The following is a 25,988-nucleotide window of genomic DNA, read 5'->3' on the forward strand; positions in this document are numbered from 1 at the left end:
GTACGGCAAAATGTCATTTGCGTGTCCGCTTTAGAGGCGTAGGGAGCGTGTCCTCGGGAGAGTTGTCTGCGGAGGGTAAAGATGAAGCATTGTCTTGTGCTGGTTCCGATCTATCGTAGTTGTAGACGGGCCAAGAGGTTCAACAACCCCATAAGCATGGTATATTTTGCCATTTCATTTTATGGCTTTTTGTGTGACCAGCTTTGTACCATTTTGGAGGATAGCTCCTCTGGGGTAACAGGTCTGGGGAATTTAGAGCCTTACCGCTTCTCTCAAAAGTGCGTAATGCTTTAGCAGGTGCAGAAAGGGTCGCAGGGCAACCCCGACACCTTGTTGACCGACTCTTGGACAGAGTTATTAATGGCCTCCACCACTTGCCCCTCTAATTGGTAAGCAAAGGGGTCCTCAAATTCATAATAATACTAATCTGTTTTTCCCAGTAAGTATCCTGCCATGGTAGTCCTAGGAATTACCATATCCAGTAGGTTCAAGAACGGCAGAGGAATGGGGGCCTAGGAGGGAAGTCCCCAATCAGGCACAGGTATCAGGACTTGAAGTGGGGTCTGTTGATAATAAAGGATGTTCTATGCATACACTGGATGGAGCAGCCTGAATCCCTTAGAGCCAAGCTCTTAAACGTTTATTTCAGGCCATGGAGGAGTAAATTTGATAAAGGGATCGCCTCTGGTCAGAAACCGTCCTCCAAAGTCGTCTCTGTTCAAAGGGGACAGTAATTCTGACTCGCGGGTGCCTCATGTATATGTGATTGGGCACCTGCTATAAAAGTAGGACTGTGCGTGTGAAGCTAACTTGTAGCCTCACTCCTGCTCCAGACAGCCATACAGACGTTTCTGCCTCAATTAACCAAACAAATTAATTCAACTCATTTTTAATTGACCTTTCGTGTCTGCTGTTAGTGAGGTTAATACTGTTGTCATAGGCTTGACACCCTCTCTAATCACATAACAAGCATTCTATGTATTGTTCCCCCCCCCCCCCCTCACTTGGGATCTTCGCTTTTTATTGTTGGGCTCACTACCAAATATGCCAGGCCAGGCACCAGGAGCCTCACTTTCTTCGGCCTCATATTTGAGGATATTTGTAACTTCTATAAACTCGTTTTGTAGTGGCCCCTGTTAGAGTTTTGGTGGAGTAGGCCAACCTATGATGCATCAAGTCTCAGCGCGTTTTTAGGTTGAGCATAGTAGCGCGCAAGCGCTGCTTTTCTGACATGTTATCTATTTGGTCTTTTACCATGCCCACCTCACCCACTATCGCTTGTTCATGGACTTGCCCTTCAAAAATACTTTATCACTGGTAAATGCTTTGTTTGTCCCTCCGTGGGGCTGTTTGGTTACCACCTTGGATATTGACCATGTTACGTGGCTAATTGCAATTTTGCTGACACGTTTGACTGCGAGCAAACTTCTTTTTCCTTTTGTGTGTCTCCTTCACGCTCGTGTCATGACTCTTTGAATTGGCTCGCTTATGTGAACTGTTTTACTTTTCATATTCAATTTATATGGAAAGAAAAGTCCTGTTATGGGTTTACAACGCTAATAGCTCTAATTCGAGCACATGCAAGACCCATTGCATTGCAAATGCTTGTTAAGCTTAGTTCTACTTCTGTCTAACCCATTTTGCTTCCGGAATGCATAAGGAAATATTTTCATTAGTACACGTGAGTGATATGGTCACTAGTTTATATAAGCAAACTCCATCCATGGACAGTTGATATAAACACAGTCAGCTGAATCTGTAATTGTGCGGCTTGAGAGTGTGCTCTTTTAAGAGATTTATTTTCACCTTGTTACTGCAGGAGCTAGAGTGTATTGAAGTTGTATGTTGCTCCATAGACTAAGCCTAACTTAAGACTTGTTGACTTTTCTTTCGGCACTTGATTTCTTTTTGGCAGTGCTACAGGTTTCTATGATGCATAGACCTACTGAAATGGTGAATTTTTCCATGCGGGTGGGTGGGTGATAGTTAAAGCAACTTTGTTGGCAGTACAGTTCCAATGCAGCCTTTGATGACTCAGGTGTTGGTGAAAGCCAGAGGAGATGGCAAGTAGGGTGCTGGCGGTTTGTAGGTTGGAGAGCATCGGAGCCTGGGTAGTGTTATAAAGTCAGCCTTGATTTGGGCTTCTCCGAAGCTGTTAGTGGGGAGAAAGAATTTGGTCCTTACATTCAATGTAAAGTAGGAGCTGGACGTACAGTTGTGTATAAGCAGATCCAGCATCAGTTGATGTCCATGCCAGAGGAGATTTTTTTTCTACAATCTACTTCTAGGAAAAGTACACTGATTCTTGAAACTGTAGTAGGGCGATTTTGTGTGAGATTGTCATAAATGTCCTTGTTCCATATTACTCTGTGAAATGCAGCCTGATTGGTTAGCCTACATTTTCAGTCTTTTCTCTGAGCAGAAAGGCAATCAAGTAAAAGCAAATGTTTCATTCTGAACTTCAGCTCACTTCCCAGAAGAAAATGTTCCCTGTATGTGCAAATAGGACACGGGATAATAGAGGGATTTTACTGCAGGATTATCAAGAATATTTTTTTAATGTTTCTCCTTTTGGAAGCTTGCAGCAATAGAAAATCAGCACCACTGTTTGATTAGTTTTGGTCTTGTGGGTTTCCCTAACCATATTTCACCAGGAAAGGTGACCATACCTGCAAAACAGCAATTTCAGATAACAGCCTGCTCCTCCCAGCTCTACCGAAAGCATCATATTAATCACCAACAAAGAATGCTGTCGAAAGATCACTGTAATATGTTGGCATTTCGTTTATGTATTTCAGAAACTCATAGAAATGCTGAGCTCGACCCAGTTACCACTGAAGAGCAAGTGTGTGAGGTGAAAGGTTACCTGGCCAAAGTCAGTGGTATCGCGGAAGTGTTGGCGCGTCGTCACATGAAAGTTGCTTTTTTTGGAAGGTGAGGAAGTGCGTGGATCCCCTTACCCCTCTGAAGATGCACGCAGTGCACGTATTCCAGGGCTTTGATTGACGTGTGTACAAATCCTGTTACATTGGCTACAAATCCTGTTTCATTTTTAGCTCTTTTACTGTAGCACCACTAGATATGTGTGCCACTTGCAGATGTTAATTCTTTATGACCCCTTCATCTGTACAGTCATTTATGATTAGCCCACTGGGCAGAATTATGACCCTTGTGCACAATCATTTTTACTCAGAATGGACTCAATTTCTCATCTTTTTTTGGTGCATATCACTATTCCAGTCTGTCCCGAACCTAACAGTACTTAAAATTATCAAAGATCACAGAATGTGCAGATACTGTTTAAGGGGTATGTTCATGAGAATCTGAATAGGACCGGTTTTTAATGAAAAAATCACTTCAGTAGTTTGTGTTCACAAACTGTACCAGTATCAAATGGTGCTTGGCAGTTGGTACACTGTTTCTTTCCTACATTCCGATGAATTTGAGAAGGGCAATCCCTAGCTGGATTGGTTACCGGATTTACAGGGGGGAGGAGCAGACAAGATCACTGAAAGTATTGAGAGGAGAGGTTCCAGTTCCCTGAGATGTAGGTGGAGAGGGCTCGGACATAGCAGTTTTGAAGGGAAGCTACTTAGACATCAGCTTTGTATTGTAGCATGTATTGTAATATGGGGTAGCATTTTATTGGTTACTGTCATGGCTTCCTATGCTGCTGCAAGTGTGTGTGCGAACTGTATTTGTGTTTAAGGCTTTGTCACATGAGCCTGGATTTTCTTTGTGTTCTAGGACGAGCAATGGGAAGAGCACGGTGATTAATGCTATGCTTTGGGACAAAGTCCTTCCATCAGGGATAGGGCACACGACCAACTGTTTCCTGCGAGTGGAGGGCACAGAAGTGAAGGAGGCATATCTGCTGACTGAGGGCTCGGAGGAAAAGAGGAACGTAAAGGTCAGTGAGTTCAACAGGACTGAAATGCAAACTGAGAAAAAGTTACAAGGTCTACTGAGTGTGCTTTCAGTAACAGTAGCAGAATGAAGATGGCACTCCATAATGTTACTGTTTGTTTAGAAATGTCTCTGGTCAGTTTCTTATTTCTTTATATATGTCAGCACTCATTCCGTGTCTTTCTCAGTTTATTCTCCCTTCAGGTATCTTCTGACTTTCTACTAAGTCAGTCCTCCCTGTCTGTTATTAACTATATAGAATGCTTCCTGTAGTCTCTCAGGTTTTTATGCCTCACTAGAACTTCCACACTCTGTCCTTCCATGTCACCATTTCCGTTTTACTGATGCTTGATTGTCATTGCTTCTTACAGACTGTAAACCAGCTAGCTCACGCCTTGCACCAGGATGATCTTATTGACTCTGGTTCCCTGGTCAGTGTCATGTGGCCTAACTCCAAGTGTCCTCTTCTAAAGGATGACCTTGTGCTAATGGACAGGTGAGATAAGCTGCTCGATTTTGTTCAGTGGTCCCAGGTTAGCCTTGAGCTAGTAATTCTCTTTTTGGACTCTGTCCACATGATGACTTCTTAGTTGACAGAGGACTTGGCACAAGGCATGTCAATAATGCTTTTGGCTTTTTTCTATATGTGTGGATCATTGCTTTTCCTTTTGAGATTGTGGGGCTTACACTGGAGTTTTAAAATGTGCTTAGGATACCCTCCTCACATTCTAAGTGTGGTATTGTGATTCATGATTCAAGCCTCTCTTAGGTTTTGGGGTTGCCTGCTAAGACCCATGGTGCCATCATTTGCCATTGCAAATTTACCTTATTGACTCTGGTTCCCTGATCAGTGTCATGTGGCCTAAATTTAATTGTCCTCTTCTAAAGAATGACCTTGTGCTAATGGACAAGTGAGATAAGCTGCTTGATTTTGTTTAGAGGTCCCATCCTAGCTGTGCTAGTAGTTCTCTTTTTTTGGGCCCTGGTCGCATGAAGACTTCTTAGTTGGCAAAGGACGGGGAACAAGACATGTCAATAATGCTTCGCCATTTATCCATGCATGTGGATCATTGCTTTCCTCTTGGGATTGTGGGGCTTGCACTTTTATAGTTGTGCTGTGATAGTCCTGTATTCCTTCCACCCCACACCTTTGTACTAAGAGACACTGGAACTTTAAATTGTGCTTGAGATACCCTCCTCACATTCGAAGTGTGGTATTGTGAATCATGATTCAAGTCTGCTTTAGGGCTTGGGTTTGCCTCCCAAGACTTATGAAGTGGGATGCTGTTATTTGCCATTGCCTGAGATACAGTATTAACAATCTGTGCAACATTGATAGACTAAACACTGGCATCAACCTGCAAAGATAGTTTTAGAGTATTGTTACAAATAAACTCTCTTAATGTCCTTTCAGCCCAGGCATTGATGTTACCACAGAACTGGATAGCTGGATTGACAAATTCTGTCTGGATGCTGATGTGTTTGTGTTGGTTGCAAATTCTGAATCCACATTGATGCAGACGGTAGGTTACTAAAGAAATTCACGATGCATGGCACTGTGGAGTTTAGACTTCTTGTTATGTGCCTTTTCTTTTTCGTCCTGCAGGAGAAGCAGTTCTTCCACAAGGTGAATGAGCGTCTCTCCCGCCCCAACATCTTCATACTGAATAACCGCTGGGATGCTTCTGCCTCTGAGCCAGAGTACATGGAGGAGGTCTGTACCAGTTGTTTTTCTACTAGGTGGATTTAGGGAACCGGCTTATGACAGCTGCAAATTGACATTTGTATTTCATCATTTGTTTTTATTGGATAAAACCTGCAAAACACTACTCCTGATTACAACACTAGAGCACTAGCTAGTTCTTGCAACCTTCATTTGGATGTGTGACTTGTATTGCATGAAACTGCTGTGAACTCCCATGGAGGGCAGGGTATGCTGCTATATTGAGAACATGCAAGTGTTTTAACTCAGCTTGAAATAATAACACGTCTGCTGTCTGTCACAATTCTTTTTAAATCAATGTAAGGAACATTTCTTCGCTCAAGTTAGATGCTCTCTGTATTGTTCTTTTTTTTTTTTTTTTTTTTTTTTTTTATCTCCCCAGTGTTCACTTCCTTCGTAGTACCATACAATTGAGCTGTCAGACCTATGTCAGGAGGTGGTTAAAATACAAAAAGAAAGTTCGTTTACTGGCTAAATCTGGCCTTTTTAGAAACCAGAAAGAGACATCTGTAGAGGTTTTCAAACCAAGCAAAAGAGCCATGGAAGGGAGACCTCTACCTACAAGGTTATTAGGACCCACTCGCAAACCTCGAGTAGTACCTCGGAGCAAGGCTCCATCTTTGTTCCTGCCCCTTGCAGCTGACAGTAAAGGATAGTAAATCCACTGGGGCTTATTATGGTATGTTGTGCATGCCACACTGATGGAGACTGACATTTGCCCAGGATAGAACGAGACACTGAACAGGAAGGCTGTTTTCTTCTGGCAAGGCATACCTTTTACTTGGATCATGTAATATGTAACTGATGAGGGAGAAGCCTCTTGTTTCAGATGTCCTAAACCCTGCTTTATACTTGCACAGAGATAAACATGACACAGCTCTGTAGGATATCTCCAAATATTGGAGTAATGCAAAGGACAAATGGGTGCTAGACTTCAACCAAATAGTTAAACTGTTCTGGAGTTCGCCTTTGTAGGAACTCAGAATACCAGGCCTAAGAAGATGCTTAGTGGTAGAGGGAAAGGTAATGAGGCAAAAAAGTCCAAGACTTGATTTGAACTATGACTGAGCTCCTGCTAGGCCCAGTCACCTTTAGCCTCAGGATAAAAATGTTTTTCTAAAGATTTCATTGACTCATCTATGGTAGATTGACCGAAGTCCAAGGTGTCCTCCGAGAAAATGTGTGGAACGTGTGCCACTTCTAATCAAACAATAATAGAAGTTAAGAGAAAAACACTTAAAGACCCAAAACAAGTTAGTTAAAAGTTGCAAATTTAATTAAATAGGTTCAGTTGAACATAAAGGAAAAATAGGTAAAATTGTCAATGTACATGGGTAAAAATGCTAACAATCACAAAATAATTAAATGGACTCCGGAGTAATCCAAAAGCTCTTGGTGATTATCAAGGGGGTGAGACAACCCATAGAAGAGATGTTGAATCTCAGCAAGCTGACTCAGCAGCTCAAAGATCTGGCAAGATTGTGCTAAATGGCAGTAGAACCATGGAGTGTTGCTGACTAAGATGGAATTGAACCTGGAAACAAGTAACTCAAAGATGCAGGAGTCCAGACCACTGGATAGGCGTTCACTTTTTTTCTGCGCCAAGGGTTCTCTTCTGCAGTGGGTGAATTATGCACCAGGTACTCATAAACTATAACTGTGTCATTATGGTCTGGTGAATTCTTTGTAAGATGGCATAAGATGTCTCTGCATTAGCAGAGCTAATGAATGCTGCAGTGTAAGGAAATGCCTCCTTGGCATGGTTACCCCCTGACTTTTTGCCTTTGCTGATGCTAAGTTATGATTTGAAAGTGTGCTGGGACCCTGCTAACCAGGCCCCAGCACCAGTGTTCTTTCCCTAAACTGTACCTTTGTCTCCATAATTGGCACAACCCTGGCACTCAGGTCCCTTGTAACTGGTACTCCTGGTACCAAGGGCCCTGATGCCAGAGAATGTCTCTTAAGGGCTACAGCATGTCTTATGCCACCCTAGGGACCCCTCACTCAGCACATACACACTGCTTTGCAGCTTGTGTGTGCTGGTGGGGAGAAAATGACTAAGTCGACATGGCACTCCCCTCAGAGTGCCATGCCAACCTCACATTGCCTGTGGCATAGGTAAGTCACCCCTCTAGCAGGCCTTACAGCCCTAAGGCAGGGTGCACTATACCACAGGTGAGGGCATATGTGCATGAGCACTATGCCCCTACAGTGTCTAAGCAAAACCTTAGACATTCTAAGTGCAAGGTAGCCATAAGAGTATATGGTCTGGGAGTCTGTCAAACACGAACTCCACAGCGCCATAATGGCTACACTGAAAACTGGGAAGTTTGGTATCAAACATCTCAGCACAATAAATGCCCACTGATGCCAGTGTGCACTTTATTGTAAAATACACCCAGAGGGCATCTTAGAGATGCCCCCTGAAAACATACCCGACTTCCAGTGTGGGCTGACTAGTTTTTGCCAGCCTGCCACACACCAGACATTTTGCTGACCACATGGGGAGAGTGCCTTTGTCCCTCTGTGGCCAGGAACAAAGCCTGTACTTGGCGGAGGTACTTCTCACCTCCCCCTGCAGGAACTGTAACCCCTGGCGGTGAGCCTCAAAGGCTCACCCCCTTTGTTACAGCGCCACAGGGCATCCCAGCTAGAGGAGATGCCCGTCCCTCCGGCCACTGCCCCCACTTTTGGCGGCAAGGCTGGAGGAGATAATGAGGAAAACAAGGAGGAGTCACTCCCCAGTCAGGACAGCCCCTAAGGTGTCCTGAGCTGAGGTGACTCTTACTTTTGAAAATCCTCCATCTTGTAGAATGAGGATTCCCCCAATAGGATTAGGGATGCGCCCCCCTCCCCACAGGGAGGAGGCACAAAGAGGGTGTAGCCACCCTCAAGGACAGTAGCCATTGGCTACTGCCCTCCCAGACCTAAACACACCCCTAAATTCAGTATTTAGGGGCTCCCAGAACTGAGTAAGATAGATTCCTGCAACCTAAAGAAGAAGGACTGCTGACCTGAAGCCCTGCAGTGAAGACGGAGACGACAACTGATTTGGCCCCAGCCCCACCGGCCTGTCTCCCTACTTCGATGAAAACTGCAACAGCGACGCACCCAACAGGGACTAGCGACCTCTGAAGCCTCAGAGGACTGCCCTGCATCTAAAGGACCAAGAAGCTCACAAGAACAGCGGCCCTGTTCAACAAACTGCAACTTTCTGCAACAAAGAAGCAACTTTAAAGACCCTACGTTTCCCGCCGGAAGCGTGAGACTTTCCATTCTGCACCCGATGCCCCCGGCTCGACCTGCAGAAAACTAACACCTCAGGGAGGACTCCCCGGCGACTGCGAGCCCGTGAGTAGCCAGAGTTGGCCCCCCCCGAACCCCCACAGCGAAGCGTGCAGAGGAAATCCAGAGGCTCCCCTTGACTGCGACTGCCTATAACAAGGAACCCGACACCTGGAACCAGCACTGCACCCGCAGCCCCCAGGACCTGAAGGAACCAAACTCCAGTGCAGGAGCGACCCCCAGGCGACCCTCTGCCTAGCCCAGGTGGCGGCTACCCCGAGAAGCCCCCGTGCCTGCCGGCATCGTTGAAGAGACCCTCCGGGTCTCCCCATTGATTCCTATCTGAAACCCGACGCCTGTTTGCACTCTGCACCCGGCCGCCCCGTGCCGCTGAGGGTGTACTTTCTGTGCCTGCTTGTCCCCCCCCCCCCTCTCCCCGGTGCCCTACAAAACACCCCTGGTCTGCCCTCAGAGGACACGGGTACTTACCTGCTGGCAGACTGGAACCGAGGCACCCTTATTTCCATTGAAGCCTATGTGCTTTGGGCACCACTTTGACCTCTGCACCTGACCGGCCCTGAGCTGCTGGTGTGGCAACTTTGGGGTTGCCTTGAACCTCCAACGGTGGGCTACCTTGGACCCAACTTTGAACCCTGTAAGTGTTTTACTTACTTGTGAACTTAATATTTACTTACCTCCCCCCAGGAACTATTGATTTTTGCACTGTGTCCACTTTTAAAATAGCTTATTGCCATTTATGTCAAAACTGTACATGCTATTGTGATTATTCAAAGTTCCTAGAATACCTGAGTAAAATACCTTTCATTTAAAGTATTACTTGTAAATCTTGAACCTGTGGTTCTTAAAATAAACTAAGAAAAAATATTTTCCTCTATAAAAATCTATTGCCCTGGAGTAAGTCTTTGAGTGTGTGTTCCTCATTTATTGCCTGTGTGTGTACAACAAATGCTTAACACTACCCTCTGATAAGCCTACTGCTCGACCACACTACCACAAAATAGAGCATTAGAATTATCTTTTTTGCCACTATCATACCATTGAAATATTATATACAGAGCCAACTTCCTACATGCAGTTATATAAAGAAAGCTCTAATGCACTAATTCCATGAGCTAAGAAAGTGCCTCCTTTTTGCATCTTGTTACTGTTGTGCTTGCATTGTTTCATCCATAGCTCAAAGTGCTTTTTAATCCTTGAACGAATGTTGCAAACAGTTTAGTTGTATTATAGGTTGATGTGACTACCTCTCATTTCACTTTTGTTACTATAGGTTCGCAGGCAGCACATGGAGCGCTGTACAAGCTTTCTGGTGGAAGAGCTTGGAGTATTGGATCGGGCGCAAGCTGGGGACAGGATCTTTTTTGTATCTGCGAAGGAGGTTCTGAATGCACGAATCCAGAAGGCCCAGGGAATGCCTGAAGGAGGTTTGGAGAAGCATGACTCAATTTGCACTTACTTCTTTTCCAGACAATGAGCAATGTGTAAAGCAAATGTTAAAGCAGTTTATTGGAAGCAAATGCTTAGCTTTGCCCAGTTTCCTGTTGTCTGAGGGTGACTTGCTTGACACTGAGGTGCATTCACAAAATATTTATTCAGTAAAATTGAAACATACAGCCAGTGTTTATTTTGTGCTCTGCGTGGACATTGAAGAGACAACAATGATGATCTGAGGTCAGGAATGAACTGGGGAGTAAGTACAATCAGTGTCTTGCTGTTAAGGAACACCAAGGCTACTAGCTAAGTAGACTTTTTTAGTTTAAAGGATTTGAAATACAGCTGTGTGAGTAAATAATTGGCATGGAATCCTTGCCATGTAAATTGCATTCAAACAATGCATTGGTTAATTGGTAGATAAAGTGTAATTGTAGGCCTTCATATTCTTAGGAGTTAGTTGTTATGTTGGCTTTTTACTTCAACTTGGCAGCTCTTGTTTTAATAATGACAATAGGAGAAAGGGTTGGTGGTCATGCCAGGATTCATACTTCTGACCTGCAGAGGAGACACATTACATTGACCAAATATTCCAGTTGATAGTAATGTACCTTGTGGTTCTCTTCCAGGGGATCCTCATCAGTAGTCATAAACATTGAATATTCCCGCCCTTGTGCGAGGACCCCGGAGCATATATAAAATACACACATATAAAGTATGAAATATGCACCAAAAAAATATATATAGCATTTTTAGTAGACACATCTTTCATACTAAACTCATATATGCATGTGTAAAACAGCAATGCAGGCTATAATCATAAACAGGCTAAAATGCTTTATTTCTATGAGTTTTTTTTTTTATTTTTTTTTATTTTTTTTTTATCATAAAATTACAATAGAGAATAAATATCTACCCAAGCCCCCAAAACTGGGCTTAGGGAAATGAGCAGTAGTACTCACTAGAGAAAAAAGAGAAAAAACTACATTGAAAAACAATGGAGCATTCTTAGCCAATAGGCTGCATGCAGGTTAACACAGGAAAACCATAAAAACTTTGGCACCGTGCCTTTAAGACCCTGAGCACCTCCAGTATCCCACCATGCCTCAGGGGTGAAGGAAAGGTGACAGTTGGTTCACAGTTAGGTCAGTTCTTTTTTCCGGCTTCTTCTGAGAGGATCCTGGAGCATTGAGCTCTCAGTTTTTCTGAGTTTTTCTCAGAAAAATCCTTTAAAACAGTGTTTTTTTCCTGTTTCACTCGACAGATAACATCTTTGTCTGAGTTTGGCAGTTTTTTCCTGACAGAAAAATGCCTTCACTTTTTGTCAAATGCCTTTCTTTTGGGAAGAAGAAGGCCCAGTCAGACCCACACTCTCTTTGTATTGTGTGCCTGCCTCAGAGTCACTGCCCTGACACTTGCATGCACTGCAAGAATATGTCGAAGAGGACGCTGAAGGACAGAGAAAAGATCAGACTCCATGGGCTTCATGAGAGGCAGAAAACATCGTCCTCTTCACTTCCCAGGCAACCAACAGGCCATTCTCAGGAGAGAATGGCTAGGTCGACGTCAGCAGGTAGGAAAGTACCTGTTTGTTCCCCGTCGACGTCGTCGCTGCCACCGTCTCACCGGCATAGATCGCAGTCGACGGTGACCCGCCCGACGTCGAAGGATACGGCGTCGAGGGAACATGGCCATCGCAGGGGCATATCTCCGTCGACGCCAGCTCGCCGATCGACGTCGAGCCATCACCGGCGTGCCCGTTCGCCGCCAAAGACGGTACGCCCCCCGACGTCAAGAGACACGACGTTGAAATCGCCACGACGGCATGAGCGACATCCGCCGTCGGCCACCCACCGCTTCACATCGAGGCACATGACGGCGAGTAGGTCAAGGTCCAGAGATCGCCGCTCGACGTCGAGACACTCTACGTCGAGACATTCAACGTCGAGACATTCAACGTCGAGGCTAGAACAACCGGTGTGCCCTTCGACGTCGGCACAGCAGTCGACGTCGACACAGGTTTTACCTGTCTCGCAGGGGGTAGAGCATCGTCCTCCAGCAGAGAAGGCCGCACCATCTCCAGTGGTCTCCATTCGGAGCGATTCATCTCGTTCGAGAGCGGCATCATTGGGGCATGTTTCACCCATCAACCTATCACCAAGATGGTTGGAGAGCCTTAATAGACCAGCGGCCTCCCCAGATTCACAGTACTCTCGAATGTACTCTCTCCCGAGAACACCATCACCGACAGCGCGGGCAGGACGGGCTCGTTCTGCTCCTCGCCAACCGACCGCGAGGCCTGGACACTCTGTTACAGCGTCTCACAGCAGGTCTTATTCCCAACGGCGATCCAGGTCACGATCACGACACAGAAGATCACCCTCTTGGTCGTCGTCAGGATCATCTGTCGGGCGTTACTCCCCCACTCTAACAGATTCTCCACCTGCTAGGATCTCACCGGTGGATGACATTACCACTTTTAACGAGGTGCTGTTAAGGGGAGCGCAGAAATTAAATATAGAGGTTCCGGAGCCATCTACCTCCTCGTCAGTCATCTTTGAGACTCTGCAGCATAGATCAGTGTCGAAAAAGCTACTGCCTCTTGTGCCTGGTTTGTTGCAGCCAACCATGGACACTTTTCTGGCCCCAGCCACACTCAAATCTGCCCCGGCTAGGATTCTGAAAAAATATAAGGCTCCCGAACAGGACCCTTTATTCCTAAGAAAGGATCCACCACGGACTCTGTAATATTGGCCGCAGCCCGAAAAACCCACTCGGTGGCATCATCCTCCACGGTCCCCCCGGATAAAGAGAGCAGGCATCTAGACTCTCTGGGGAGAAAGATGTGCGGTACGGCGGCATCTGTAATGAAAGTCTCCAGTGCTTCTGCACTCATGGGCGGGTATGACCGTTCTCTGTGGGACTCCCTCAACAGATTCACAGAAAAATTGCCCAGAGAAGACAGACAGGATTTTCAAGAGATCCTGCAAGAGGGATGCCTGGTATCCAACCAGGTCATCAGCGCGGCGGCAGATGGGGCGGATTTAGCTGCACATGGGTACGCACATGGAATCTGTGCAAGAAGGTCTTCCTGGCTGAGACTGACTGGTTTAAAGCAGGAAGCACAACAGCGCATCCTAAATCTCCCATTCAGCGGGAACTCGCTGTTTGGTACCCATGCAGATGAAGAAATGGCCCGCATGAAGACCGAGGTGGACACCATGAGGGCAGTAGGCCTGGAAAGGAAGAAAGATTTCAGGCGGAGGTATAGGCCTTATGACAGGCGCCCTTTCCAGCAGAGGGTTCAAACCCCTCACTGGTCCCAAAGGCCACAACAACGGCAGGGACGCCCTCTTTTTCAGGCTCGTAAGACCACAAGGGAGCGAGGGTCAAGTAGACTTCAGCAGTCCACACCGAAAGCGCCGGCCAAACAATGAGATCTCGCTTCCCTCGACACTGTACAACACTCCGGTGGGGGGAAGTATCACAGGTTATCTTCACGAGTGGCACTCTATCACAAAAGACAAATGGGTGCTCAACATTGTCGAAAATGGCTACTCTCTTCTTTTCAGACAGCCTCCACCACACTTCCCACCAGCCAAATGCAATCCATCTCATCTCAGCCTGCTGCGCAAAGAGGCTCTCGCCCTCTTACAAAAGAAAGCAATAGAAAAGGTTCCACCTGCGCACAGAGGAAAGGGGGTTTACTCCCGTTATTTTCTGGTTGCGAAAAAGGGCCAAGAGGGCGTTTTCAGACCAATTCTGGACTTACGGCTGCTGAACAAGTACATAAGAAAACAGAAGTTCAGGATGCTAGCTCTTCACCAGATTTTCCCTCAACTACATCAGGAAGACTGGATGTGCTCCATCGACCTGCAGGATGCATATTTTCACATCCCAATAGCTCCCAAACATTGGAAATTCTTGCGCTTCCAAATAGCTTCACAGCACTATCAGTTCAGAGTTCTACCATTCGGCCTGAAATCTGCCCCCGCGTCTTCTCGAAATGTGTGGCGGTGGTAGCGGCACATCTTCAAAAACAAAAGATCTTCATCTACCCATACCTAGACGACTGGTTACTAAAGGCTTCCTCTCCGGATCAGGCGAGAAGCCATCGGGACATTGTGCTCAGGGTTTTCGAGTCTCTAGGTATTCAAGTCAACTACCAAAAGTCAACCTTGATTCCAACACAGAACCTTCACTACCTGGGAGCTATACTAAACACAGAGCTCCAAAGAGTGTATCCTTCGGAGGAATGACTATTATCAATACACAGGAAGTGTCAAGACCTGTTAAAAGCCAACGCACCTACGGCCCGTCAGGTGACATCGCTGCTGGGCTCCATGGCATCATGCATTTTCATTGTCCCAAATGCCAGGCTGCACATGAGGCCCCTCCAAGAGGCATTGGAGAGCAACTGGAGCCAAAGGACAGGTCGCTGGGAGGACAGAGTGCGGCTACCGACAGCGGCACTTCAGTCATTGCAATGGTGGATGCACAGACCTCACCTGTCAGTAGGTGCTCCGTTTCACCAGGTAATTCCATCCGACACTCTGGTAACGGATGCGTCTCTTCAGGGATGGGGGGCTCATCTGGGTCCCCTTCAAGCTCAGGGCCTGTGGCCCGACAAGGAAAAGAAGTACCACATCAATCTGCTGGAACTCAGAGCGGTCCATCTGGCTCAAGTCTTTCACTCCATTGATTCAGGGGAAATCTCTCCTAATACAAACGGACAATACAACCACAATGTATTATTTGAACAGACAGGGGGGAACGAAATCCCTACCCCTATCTCGAGAGTCCCAAACGATATGGCATTGGCTCCTGGCCAGAGGAATGTCACTTACAGCGGTTCACCTGCCAGGTCAACAAAACGTGGAAGCAGATTTCCTGAGCAGACACCTAGAGGACGCACACGATTGGGTCCTACACGGCGAAGTCGTCGAACACATCTTCGCTCAATGGGGTCGACCTCAATTGGATCTCTTTGCAGACGAAGTAAACAAGAAATGCCCAGACTTCGCATCCAGGTTCTACCGTCCGGGATCTCGAGGGAATGCCCTGTTGATCGACTGGTCAGGGATATTTCTCTACGCCTTTCCACCGATTCCCCTCATACCGGCAGTGATCAACAAACTTTACGAATCCAGAACCAGAATGATTCTAATAGCGCCACAATGGCCCCGTCAATTCTGGTACACAGATCTCCTCAACCTATCGGAAAAACCTCACAGGAGGCTGCCGTGCAGACCGGATCTTCTGAGCAGGATGGAGGGCAGGATTCTACATCCCAACCTACCCTCTCTGAGCTTAACAGCATGGCTCCTGAATTCTTGCAGTATGGACACCTAGGGCTCTCGCAGGAGTGCATGAACATCTTGAAAGAGTCCAAACGACCTTCCACGCGGCGTTCTTACGCTTTTAAGTGGAAGAGGTTCTACATATGGTGCTGTCAACAAGGTCAGAATCCCATACGGGCTCAGGAGGATGTCATACTGTCTTATTTACTTCATCTGGCAAAGTCCGGTCTGCAGGTATCATCTATTAAGGTACATTTGTCTGCCATTACAGCCTATCGTAAGTCACCTTCTCAGGAATCCTTCTTTACGAAACTAGTAGTCAAGGATTTCTTAGAAGGTTTGAAAAAAGTTTTTCCGCCCATTCGGAGACCCTCTCCTCCATGGGAACTGAACATAGTATTGTCAAAACTTATGGGCCCTCCTTTCGAACCTATACACAAGGCCTCTTTACAACACCTTACGTGGAAGACGGCTTTTTTGGTGGCCATTACTTCCGCGAGGAGGGTCAGTGAGATTCAGGCTTTGTCTTCCAAAGAACCGTACACAGTTTTTCACGACAATAGAGTGGTTCTGCGAACTCACCCATCTTTCCTTCCAAAGGTGGTGTCAGAATTCCAAATCAATCAGACTAGATCTTTACCGACTTTCTTTCCCAATCCGGAGACTCCGGCAGGGGAGAGCATTGCACTCCTTAGACTTGAAAAGAGTGCTGAAATTTTATTTGGATAAAACAAAATCGATTAGACATTCCAACCACTTGTTTGTAAATTATGGTCATTTGAGGACAGGAGAGGCAGCATCTAAACGAACGATATCAAGATGGATAGTTTCTTGTATTGTCAATACTTACCAGCTGGCTAATAAACAGTTACTAGCTAGACCTAAAGCGCATTCCACAAGGGGAAAAGCGGCTACTGCTGCTCTCCTTAACAATGTTCCAATATCTGAGATTTGTAAGGCTGCTACATGGAAGTCTGTACATACATTTACTAGACACTACTGTTTAGACTCAGATGCAAGAGCAGATGCCCAAGTGGGGCAGGTCTCTCTGAGAAATGTATTTGCATAATACGTATCTATTCCTGCACTTCTATTAGACAGTCCGCAGAGTTTAGGGATGGGCTTGCTAATCTGTTCAATGTTTCTGACTATTGATGAGGATCCCCTGGAAGAGAAGGATAAGTTACTTACCTGTAAATCCTAGTTCTCTTCCAGGGGTATCCTCATCAAAGTCATAAACAACCCACCCTCCTCCCCGGACGCACGTCTCCTAGAAGTGCAGGACAGACTGTTTTTCGAATCAGTTACAAAGATTGTCACCGTAAAAAAGTACTGACCTAACTGTGAACCAACTGTCACCTTTCTTTCACCCCTGAGGCATGGTGGGATACTGGAGGTGCTCAGGGTCTTAAAGGCACGGTGCCAAAGTTTTTATGGTTCTCCTGTGTTAACCTGCATGCAGCCTATTGGCTAAGAATGCTCCATTGTTTTTCAATGTAGTTTTTTCTCTTTTTTCTCTAGTGATTACTACTGCTTATTTCCCTAAGCCCAGTTTTGGGGGCTTGGGTAGATATTTATTCTCTATTGTAATTTTATGATAAAAAATAAAATAAAACTTCATAGAAATAAAGCATTTTAGCCTGTTTATGATTATAGCCTGCATTGCTGTTTTACACATGTATATATGAGTTTAGTATGAAAGATGTGTCTACTAAAAATGCTATGTATATATTTTTGGTGCATATTTCATACTTTATATGTGTGTATTTTATATATGCTCCGGGGTCCCCGCACAAGGGCGGGAATATTCAATGTTTATGACTTTGATGAGGATACCCCTGGAAGAGAACTAGGATTTACAGGTAAGTAACTTATCCATCTCTGACATTGGAACACTTTTGCCTGACTGTTAAAATGTTCAAAACTTGATAGAGTTGGTCAAGCAAGATGGCAGGTTTGCTTTCATTACAGTAGTGTGCTGGCAGTAGTTCAGTTATCTCTTGTTGTTCAAAGAAGCTATCTTCTGCAGAGGCGTTTATGTCACTTGCACATTTGTTTTTGTTTCAGGTGGGGCGCTGGCAGAAGGATTCCAAGTACGAATGATGGAGTTTCAAAACTTTGAAAGACGGTTTGAGGTGATCAGAATTACAATTCATTCCGAAGAAGTCTTTCGGGGCATGTCCTTAATTCAAAATCCTGACCTGGGAAAATGAGTAAATAAATTGTGCCGTGGGGGGGAATTAGAATGTGGTAGTTCGTTCTTTGTTTTTTTTTCTCCAGCTCAGAGTACATTTTTGATAGATTTTCAAGCAAATTTTCCTTGCACAGGAATGCATCTCCCAGTCTGCAGTGAAGACCAAGTTTGAGCAGCACACAGTGAGGGCAAAGCAGATTGCAGAGGTCGTGCGTCGGGAGATGGACTCTGTACATGTTGCTGCCCAGGAACAAAGGTAGGATTTTAATGGCCTCTATATAACTGTCTTCTTATGAGCAGATTTGTATGTGAACATCTGCCTTAAATAGATCTGCATTCATTTTTCTAACATTCCAGTACTCTTTGGAATATTGGAAAAATGTATATTTGGATGGTGGGTTTGTGGTCTTCTTGCGATTGTACTTTTAAAAAAACAAAAAAAAACAGCAGTACCTGGTGATCCTTCTCCCTTCGTCCACAGTTTTAAATTTGCCATTGTAGTTATTTTGTATCAGTACACTCATTAATCCTTTCCTTTCTACTTGCACCTGTAGGGTACACTGTCTGGAGAAGCGGGAGGAATTACAAGATCGTCTGGAGTTCATTGATAAACAACTTGATTTGCTTACACAGGATTACAAGTTAAAGATCAAACAGATTACAGATGATGTGGAGAGACAGGTAAGAGGAACCTATGGAAGAACATCATGTGAGAGCTCCATAAGTAAGGGGAGAGGACTCTTATGCTGTAGCGTAGGAGATAGATCACCTGACAAAGATTGGAGAGAAACTATCTATCTCTTTCTAAAATAAGAGGAGAAGACTACAATTGAGGATGAGGTGGCAACTCGGATGGTAGTGGACTCCTACGGTTTTTCTTGTGTAATCAGTATAAAGAAATTAAAGGATCCTTTTGCGGTGCATTATGTTATGGCATCCAGAGCGATAATAGCATACTGATTGGTATCACATGATGGAACTCAGATAGGTCAGGTCAACTGCTTAAAAATCATAACACAATAGCATGGAGGGGTGAGATCAATCCTATACACATCTTGGTGTGTGGGAACGAGAAAACCTATGCAATTCATAATGTAACGGAATCATTGAAAAGTGAGATGTGCCTTTTGCAGATCAGTTGCTTGATCATAAGTCAGTCAGTTCCATCTAGATTTAGCTTACAAATGAAGTTTGTCACTTCTTTTGTTTCTGAACTAGTGAGACATTAATATGTAAGAACCAGTGAAATGTAGTAATCATTCTCTTGATATTTACTTTCAACCTCTTACTTCATATTGATAGATAAAGGTCATTCACTATTTCTAAATAGTTGCCTTTGCTTCGTTTCACTTACAGGTATCCAATGCAATGGCAGAAGAGATCCGACGCCTCTCTGTGCTGGTAGATGAATTTCAAATGGATTTTCATCCCTCTCAAGTTGTGCTGAAAGTATACAAAAATGTGAGTTTTGAGACATCAGGATCTTAGCTTTTTTGATTTGTTCTTTTTCTGATCAGTTATTTCCATATTTACTTTTAGGAGCTTCATAGGCACATTGAAGAAGGTCTTGGAAGAAACATGTCAGATCGCTGTTCCAGCACCATTACGGTCTCATTGCAAGCAACTCGTCAAGAAATGATGGGTGAGTTAACAATAGATGCTGAGGCAGAAGGATGTGTAAATGGTCAGAAAGAAATTGGAGTGCTTGGGCCAGCTTTCAAGGGATGCATTGCAATATCATATTAAAGAAAAACAGTGAAGAAGACTGATGTAGCAATGGATGACTGACATTCTGTGGATTATACTTCTCTCTGTACTGTCCAGACTGCAACCCAGAAGAAGTTAAAAGTATGAGATTGCAAACCAAAATACAAATACATTTCTAGAATGTATGAATATTGAAAGTGTAGGAAGTTGGCTCTGTATGTGCTATTTCAAAGTAAGGAATAGCATGCACAGAGTCCAAGGGTTCCCCTTAGAGGTAAAATAGTGGTAAAAATAGATAATACTAATGCTCTATTTTGTGGTAGTGTGGTCGAGCAGTAGGCTTATCCAAGGAGTAGTGTTAAGCATTTGTTGTACATACACATAGACAATAAATGAGGTACACACACTTAGAGACAAATCCAGCCAATAGGTTTTGTATAGAAAAATATCTTTTCTTAGTTTATTTTAAGAACCACAGGTTCAAATTTAACATGTAATATCTTGTTTGAAAGGTATTGCAGGTAAGTACATTAGGAACTTTGAATCATTTCAATTGCATGTATACTTTTCAAGTTATTCACAAATAGCTATTTCAAAAGTGGACACTTAGTGCAATTTTCACAGTTCCTGGGGGAGGTAAGTTTTTGTTAGTTTTACCAGGTAAGTAAGACACTTACAGGGTTCAGTTCTTGGTCCAAGGTAGCCCACCGTTGGGGGTTCAGAGCAACCCCAAAGTCACCACACCAGCAGCTCAGGGCCGGTCAGGTGCAGAGTTCAAAGTGGTGCCCAAAACGCATAGGCTAGAATGGAGAGAAGGGGGTGCCCCGGTTCCGGTCTGCTTGCAGGTAAGTACCCGCGTCTTCGGAGGGCAGACCAGGGGGGTTTTGTAGGGCACCGGGGGGGACACAAGCCCACACAGAAATTTCACCCTCAGCAGCGCGGGGGCGGCCGAGTGCAGTGTAGAAACAAGCGTCGGGTTTGTAATGGAAGTCAATGGGAGATCTAGGGATCTCTTCAGCGCTGCAGGCAGGCAAGGGGGGGTTCCTCGGGGAAACCTCCACTTGGTCAAGGGAGAGGGACTCCTGGGGGTCACTCCTCCAGTGAAAGTCCGGTCCTTCAGGTCCTGGGGGCTGCGGGTGCAGGGTCTCTCCCAGGTGTCGGGACTTAGGATTCAAAGAGTCGCGGTCAGGGGAAGCCTCGGGATTCCCTCTGCAGGCGGCGCTGTGGGGGCTCAGGGGGGACAGGTTTTTGTACTCACAGTCTTAGAGTAGTCCTGGGGTCCCTCCTGAGGTGTTGGATCGCCACCAGCCGAGTCGGGGTCGCCGGGTGCAGTGTTGCAAGTCTCACGCTTCTTGCGGGGAGCTTGCAGGGTTCTTTAAAGCTGCTGGAAACAAAGTTGCAGCTTTTCTTGGAGCAGGTCCGCTGTCCTCTGGAGTTTCTTGTCTTTTCGAAGCAGGGGCAGTCCTCAGAGGATGTCGAGGTCGCTGGTCCCTTTGGAAGGCGTCGCTGGAGCAGGATCTTTGGAAGGCAGGAGACAGGCCGGTGAGTTTCTGGAGCCAAGGCAGTTGTCGTCTTCTGGTCTTCCTCTGCAGGGGTTTTTCAGCTAGGCAGTCCTTCTTCTTGTAGTTGCAGGAATCTAATTTTCTAGGGTTCAGGGTAGCCCTTAAATACTAAATTTAAGGGCGTGTTTAGGTCTGGGGGGTTAGTAGCCAATGGCTACTAGCCCTGAGGGTGGGTACACCCTCTTTGTGCCTCCTCCCAAGGGGAGGGGGTCACAATCCTAACCCTATTGGGGGAATCCTCCATCTGCAAGATGGAGGATTTCTAAAAGTCAGAGTCACCTCAGCTCAGGACACCTTAGGGGCTGTCCTGACTGGCCAGTGACTCCTCCTTGTTGCTTTCTTTGTTCCCTCCAGCCTTGCCGCCAAAAGTGGGGGCCGTGGCCGGAGGGGGCGGGCAACTCCACTAAGCTGGAGTGCCCTGCTGGGCTGTGACAAAGGGGTGAGCCTTTGAGGCTCACCGCCAGGTGTTACAGCTCCTGCCTGGGGGAGGTGTTAGCATCTCCACCCAGTGCAGGCTTTGTTACTGGCCTCAGAGTGACAAAGGCACTCTCCCCATGGGGCCAGCAACATGTCTCTAGTGTGGCAGGCTGCTGGAACTAGTCAGCCTACACAGACAGTCGGTTAAGTTTTCAGGGGGCACCTCTAAGGTGCCCTCTGGGGTGTATTTTGCAATAAAATGTACACTGGCATCAGTGTGCATTTATTGTGCTGAGAAGTTTGATACCAAACTTCCCAGTTTTCAGTGTAGCCATTATGGTGCTGTGGAGTTCGTGTTTGACAGACTCCCAGACCATATACTCTTATGGCTACCCTGCACTTACAATGTCTAAGGTTTGGCTTAGACACTGTAGGGGTGCCATGCTTATGCACTGGTACCCTCACCTATGGTATAGTGCACCCTGCCTTAGGGCTGTAAGGCCTGCTAGAGGGGTGACTGATCTATACATGCATAGGCAGTGAGAGGCTGGCATGGCACCCTGAGGGGAGTGCCATGTCGACTTACTCATTTTGTTCTCACCAGCACACACAAGCTGGCAAGCAGTGTGTCTGTGCTGAGTGAGGGGTCTCTAGGGTGGCATAAGACATGCTGCAGCCCTTAGAGACCTTCCTTGGCATCAGGGCCCTTGGTACTAGAAGTACCAGTTACAAGGGACTTATCTGAATGCCAGGGTGTGCCAATTGTGGATACAATGGTACATTTTAGGTGAAGGAACACTGGTGCTGGGGCCTGGTTAGCAGGGTCCCAGCACACTTCTCAGTCAAGTCAGCATCAGTATCAGGCAAAAAGTGGGGGGTAACTGCAACAGGGAGCCATTTCTTTACACAAGCCCCCCCCAGCCCACAGGCCAGGAGACTCAGCCCAAGCTGGGAGAGTCTTCCTAGTCTGTCAGGCGAGGAAGAGTAGGAGAAATAGGCTGGTTAGTTGCAGGGCCTTCTCTGCCTTACATCCTTCTGTTCAGGTCATTCCCTTTGGGGAACTGACCCACTTCCACAGTGATAGGACCTAGTCTGAATTGCCTCTTGTCTGCCTCTTCAATGTCTCCACCCATTCTTTCTATTTTGGTCTTAGAGGTATCCACCTCTGCTAACCTTATCTTGGCCAGGGTTACCCCTAGCTTACCCAAAGAGGTTACCCAGAGCTGGAGTAACCCCACCATGACCAATAGGGTCAGGGGGCCTAACTTGCTATTTGGCATGGGGTCAGGCCACCATGCTAAGGATAGTGCAGCCATAAAGGCTAACACCCAGCAGAGGCCACTGACAGCTGTCAGTGCCCAGAACCACACCTTTAGCTCTTCACCTAAAAGGGAAGGGGCTAAGTTACAGGCTTCTTTGGGTTCAGGTTGCCTGTCTGCTGTATTAGAGTGGGGGGTTACCACATCTTGTAGTAAACACCCTTCTTCCACTCTTTCTTCTGTTAGCTGAGGAGCCACCCACTCAGGTTTAACAGTTGCCTGACTAGCCAGGACTTCTTGTGGGTCAGGTTGGACTTTATCAGGGCCATTTTTGGAGTTCTCCCCTACTGGAGCAGAATCTCCTTGGCTTGCTGTAACTTTGGCTAAAGGTTGTCCACCCTTCCTACTCTGTTTTCTTTTCTTCTTCTTCTGGGGCCTGCTTGCATTTACTGCAGAGGCAGGACTTCCAGAATCCTTGGGAGAGGACTGGCACTGGACCAGTTCCTCTCTTGGGCTCTGACTAACCTCTGGGTAGTCATTTCCAAGGAGACAATCAAGGGGGAGGTCTGTACTGACTACTACCCTTCTCCAGCTAAGAGTGCCACCCACTTCTATGGGCACTAAAGCCACAGGCCTCCTAGTGACCCTGTCTAGGCTAACTCTTACCCTGGCAGTCTCACCTGGGATGTACTGGTTTGAGAGCACCAGCCTGTCATGCACAATAGTGTGACTGGCACAAGTGTCTCTCAGGGCAGTGGTTGGGATTCCATTCACCAGTAGGTGGTGGAAGTGTCTACTTCCCTCTGGAATCTCCAACTCACCTGTTGGGCCCTGTTTCCAGTTGAAGGCTATGAAGACCTCCTCATCTGAGGAGTCATCTCCCATGGCTACACTGGTTACCCCTGGAATTTTGTTCTGGGGTTTGTTTTTGGGACAAGAAGTGTCCTTGGTGTGGTGCCCAGACTGTTTACAGTTGTGGCACCATGCCTTAGTGGCATCCCAGTTCTTACCCTGGTACCCACCTTTGTTTTGGGTTGTGTCTTGGGGCCCACCCACCTGTTCTGGTTTTTGGGGGCCTACAGAGGACTCTTTTTCTTTGTTTCTAGTGTCACCCACTTTCTCCTGGGGAGTTTTTGTAACCCCTTTCTTTTGGTCACCCCCAGTGGAAGTTTTGGTTAGCCTAGTCTTGACCCAGTGGTCTGCCTTCTTTCCCAATTCTTGGGGAGAAATTGGACCTAGGTCTACCAGATACTGATGCAACTTTTCATTGAAGCAGTTACTTAAAATGTGTTCTTTCATAAACAAATTATAAAGCCCAACATAGTCACACACTTCATTTCCAGTTAACCAACCATCTAGTGTTTTTACTGAGTAGTCTACAAAATCAACCCAGGTCTGGCTCGAGGATTTTTGAGCCCCCCTGAATCTAATTCTATACTCCTCAGTGGAGAATCCAAAGCCCTCAATCAGGGTACCCTTCATGAGGTCATAAGATTCTGCATCTTTTCCAGAGAGTGTGAGGAGTCTATCCCTACACTTTCCAGTGAACATTTCCCAAAGGAGAGCACCCCAGTGAGATCTGTTTACTTTTCTGGTTACACAAGCCCTCTCAAAAGCTGTGAACCATTTGGTGATGTCATCACCATCTTCATATTTTGTTACAATCCCTTTGGGGATTTTTAGGATGTCAGGAGAATCTCTGACCCTATTTAAGTTGCTGCCACCATCGATGGGACCTAGGCCCATCTCTTTTCTTTCCCTTTCTATGGCTAGGAGCTGCTTTTCCAAAGCCAATCTTTTGACCATCCTGGCTAACAGGATGTCCTCTTCACTGGAGTTATCCTCAGTGATTTCAGAGGTGTTGGTCTCTCCTGTGAGGGAACCAGCATCTCTGACTATTATTTTTGGAGTCAGGGTTTGAGAGACCCTGTTCTCCCTAGATAGGACTGGTAGGGGGGAATTTTCCTCCAAGTCACTATCCTCTTCCTCTGAGTTGCCACCCTCAGAGGGGTTGGCCTTTTCAAACTCTGCCAGAAGCTCCTGGAGCTGTATTTTGGTAGGTTTGGGGCCCATTGTTATTTTCTTTATTTTACAGAGTGACCTTAGCTCCCTCATCTTAAGATGGAGGTAAGGTGTGGTGTCGAGTTCCACCACAGTCACATCTGTGCTAGACATTTTGCTTCTAAAAGTTGGAATACTTTTTAAGAATCTACAACTGGTTCTAGAATCTAATTCAAACTTTTACAAACTTTTAAACTCTAAAAGAAATGCTAAACAGGATCTAACACAAGGCCCTAGCAGGTCTTTTAAGAATTTAGAAAACTTTTCAAATTGCAAAAATCAATTTCTAATGACAATTTTGGAATTTGTCGTGTGATCAGGTATTGGCTGAGTAGTCCAGCAAATGCAAAGTCTTGTACCCCACCGCTGATCCACCAATGTAGGAAGTTGGCTCTGTATGTGCTATTTCAAAGTAAGGAATAGCATGCACAGAGTCCAAGGGTTCCCCTTAGAGGTAAAATAGTGGTAAAAATAGATAATACTAATGCTCTATTTTGTGGTAGTGTGGTCGAGCAGTAGGCTTATCCAAGGAGTAGTGTTAAGCATTTGTTGTACATACACATAGACAATAAATGAGGTACACACACTCAGAGACAAATCCAGCCAATAGGTTTTGTATAGAAAAATATCTTTTCTTAGTTTATTTTAAGAACCACAGGTTCAAATTTAACATGTAATATCTTGTTTGAAAGGTATTGCAGGTAAGTACATTAGGAACTTTGAATCATTTCAATTGCATGTATACTTTTCAAGTTATTCACAAATAGCTATTTCAAAAGTGGACACTTAGTGCAATTTTCACAGTTCCTGGGGGAGGTAAGTTTTTGTTAGTTTTACCAGGTAAGTAAGACACTTACAGGGTTCAGTTCTTGGTCCAAGGTAGCCCACCGTTGGGGGTTCAGAGCAACCCCAAAGTCACCACACCAGCAGCTCAGGGCCGGTCAGGTGCAGAGTTCAAAGTGGTGCCCAAAACGCATAGGCTAGAATGGAGAGAAGGGGGTGCCCCGGTTCCGGTCTGCTTGCAGGTAAGTACCCGCGTCTTCGGAGGGCAGACCAGGGGGGTTTTGTAGGGCACCGGGGGGGACACAAGCCCACACAGAAATTTCACCCTCAGCAGCGCGG

At 45.9% G+C, this 25,988-nt stretch overlaps 1 protein-coding gene across 2 annotated transcripts in view; it reads left to right on the plus strand.

Annotated features, from left to right (window-relative positions):
* Positions 1 to 25,988, plus strand: part of MFN2 (mitofusin 2) — a 138,201-nt gene that overhangs the window by 39,578 nt on the left and 72,635 nt on the right. For both annotated transcript variants that reach the window (XM_069241259.1, XM_069241260.1), the window contains exons 3-13: positions 2,799 to 2,934; positions 3,748 to 3,910; positions 4,278 to 4,402; positions 5,321 to 5,429; positions 5,513 to 5,620; positions 10,206 to 10,359; positions 17,734 to 17,801; positions 17,995 to 18,116; positions 18,415 to 18,541; positions 19,217 to 19,321; positions 19,400 to 19,502. In XM_069241259.1, coding sequence (XP_069097360.1) covers positions 2,799 to 2,934; positions 3,748 to 3,910; positions 4,278 to 4,402; positions 5,321 to 5,429; positions 5,513 to 5,620; positions 10,206 to 10,359; positions 17,734 to 17,801; positions 17,995 to 18,116; positions 18,415 to 18,541; positions 19,217 to 19,321; positions 19,400 to 19,502 — 1,320 coding nt within the window. The remainder of the gene's footprint in view (positions 1 to 2,798; positions 2,935 to 3,747; positions 3,911 to 4,277; positions 4,403 to 5,320; positions 5,430 to 5,512; positions 5,621 to 10,205; positions 10,360 to 17,733; positions 17,802 to 17,994; positions 18,117 to 18,414; positions 18,542 to 19,216; positions 19,322 to 19,399; positions 19,503 to 25,988) is intronic.

Source organism: Pleurodeles waltl, chromosome 6 (assembly GCF_031143425.1).
Source record: "Pleurodeles waltl isolate 20211129_DDA chromosome 6, aPleWal1.hap1.20221129, whole genome shotgun sequence".
Taxonomy (NCBI): domain Eukaryota; kingdom Metazoa; phylum Chordata; class Amphibia; order Caudata; family Salamandridae; genus Pleurodeles; species Pleurodeles waltl.